The sequence below is a fragment of the Orycteropus afer genome, unplaced genomic scaffold (assembly GCF_000298275.1).
Source record: "Orycteropus afer afer isolate SDZICR_OR568_19922 unplaced genomic scaffold, OryAfe1.0 scaffold00521, whole genome shotgun sequence".
In the NCBI taxonomy this organism is placed as follows: domain Eukaryota; kingdom Metazoa; phylum Chordata; class Mammalia; order Tubulidentata; family Orycteropodidae; genus Orycteropus; species Orycteropus afer.
Window position 1 is genome coordinate 1,941,597 of NW_006922108.1, and position 2,026 is coordinate 1,943,622.

At 32.4% G+C, this 2,026-nt stretch overlaps 1 protein-coding gene across 1 annotated transcript in view; it reads right to left on the minus strand.

The window, feature by feature from the left end:
- The window catches only part of LOC103209732 (catenin alpha-2), a 457,184-nt gene extending 456,930 nt beyond the window's left edge, over nt 1–254 (minus strand). The window contains exon 1 of the mRNA XM_007955632.2: nt 180–254. Coding sequence (XP_007953823.1) covers nt 180–212 — 33 coding nt within the window. The 5' untranslated portion in view covers nt 213–254. The remainder of the gene's footprint in view (nt 1–179) is intronic.
- Nucleotides 255–2,026: the final 1,772 nt, after the last annotated feature.

Sequence of the window (2,026 nt, forward strand, 5' to 3'; positions counted from 1 at the left end):
TGGCAACCAAGACATCATAAGAACATTTACCTCGCTGATACAAGGTTTATATGAATATTTAGAAACTATAGAAAATGGTAACCTGAAAGTCAGTTCTAATAAGGCACGTTGAAATAAAGAACATTCTTTGAAACTACTACTAATAATTATGCACTTAAAACAAAAATAGAAAACAGTACCTGTCTCCTTAGATCTCGTGTTTTCTTGGTCATCTTATCAATTGCAATGTTTAGAGGATCTCCTTTTTCTTTCCTTCCGGTCTGTTAAGAAAAGAGAAATAATTTCTCATTTAGAAATTTAAATGGTAAATACACTAGCAGTTGAAAAAAATAATTCAAGAAGTTACTTGAATTGTAGAGTCCAACCAAAAAAAAAAAAAGATTATTTTCTATATACATTGAACATGATTTAATGATTTAATCACCAATCTTACTTTTATCCCAAATAAAGATTAAAATCGATTAAAATCAATATACTCAGGACTCAGGAAGGTTGCAATTATGTGCATATTAAACTCCACAGAAATCTATGTTTTCTTCCCTTTTCCAGATATTTAGCTATTAAGTAAACACATCGAGGACACTTAGTTTTTGCCTTTCGGTATAAATGCTTTATATTTCTTTATTATGTAAGCACAACTCTACTGAACAGAAGATCACTGAAAAGAATAAAAACTAGATAGAAAAGAAATTTAAGGTAAATCACCAGACTTTGGAATTTTATACCAATATATCCTACACTGTATTACAATTTCAGTATCAAAATCAAAAGAGATGTTTTCCTGGAAAATACAGTGTTTTTAATCCCTGGCCTCTCATGCAAGGGAATGCTGAATATGATGATAAGCAACCCACAGCTTGAGGTAATGAGGAATATTTCCCTATGACTGAAACAGGCAGAGGTATAGGGGATCTTTAAATTTATTCGGAAATCATAAATACACTAGGAATTTTCACTGAATAACTCTTTTTTTCTTTTTGCTTTATTTTATTGACTGTATAAAAAATCAAAATCAAACAAAACACAATCTCTATGGCCTTTTAAAAATAAAAGATTCCCATAGATTTAAAAAACAAAACAACCAAAAAAAAAAAAAAAAGCCCAACTTTACATCAATTTATGGATGGCATCATCTCCCTTCTTAAGCAGTAAGTATTTTTAAAAGCTTTGTCAAACATATTAAAACATCTAAATCTAAACTTTAATCACACTAAAAATTTATTTATTTATGGTCCTAGAAGCAGTCTATTGATGCTCCCCACTCAGTATCGTAAAATCATGAAGGTCTTCATAGCAACCTGTGTATGTGATGACATGAGATCACAGGTCATCAGTTGAGCCTAATGGAATAACATGATTTGGGGACCCACAAGACCTTGAAACAAATGTGTAAATATTCTTTTTAAATGATAGAAATATGGATACATAAAGTTGACACATACACATCAGATCTACATAGCTGGGTTTAAAGCTCTTCATAACTCTTGCTTAATTCATAATTGTTTTCTGAATATTTGATGCACAGACCTATAGTGTTTTCATTAAAGTCCAAACCAGGGCATATGTGTGTGTATTTTTAATTATCTAAGATTCTACATATCCCCATCATCCTTTTACAGTCCCTAAACTCACTTGCTAATCATTTTCATCTATACACAAGGCTATAAGTAAAAAAGAGCTTAAAAGAAAGTGGCCATTTTACAACTTTGAAATATCAAACACCTTCCTGAAAACAAATGTAGATGGAGAAGGACACTGTGCTTTTTTACCTTTGGAGATGACCTGACTGAAGAGCAAGTGTGACTTCCATATTTAGAGACTCTTCCTTTTTAGATGTGCCCCAAGTTTAGCAACTGGATGGGAGGCTGTTTTTTGCCTCTTTGGTTCTCTCTTTGCAAATAGGATGTCTGTCATTGACATGAGGGGTACTTTTGTGGAGATGTTAGCCATGATGGAAGAATCTTGGTCCCTGACTGCTAACCAGAAGGTTGGTAGTTCAAAGCCACAAGCCTTTTCATGGGAGAAA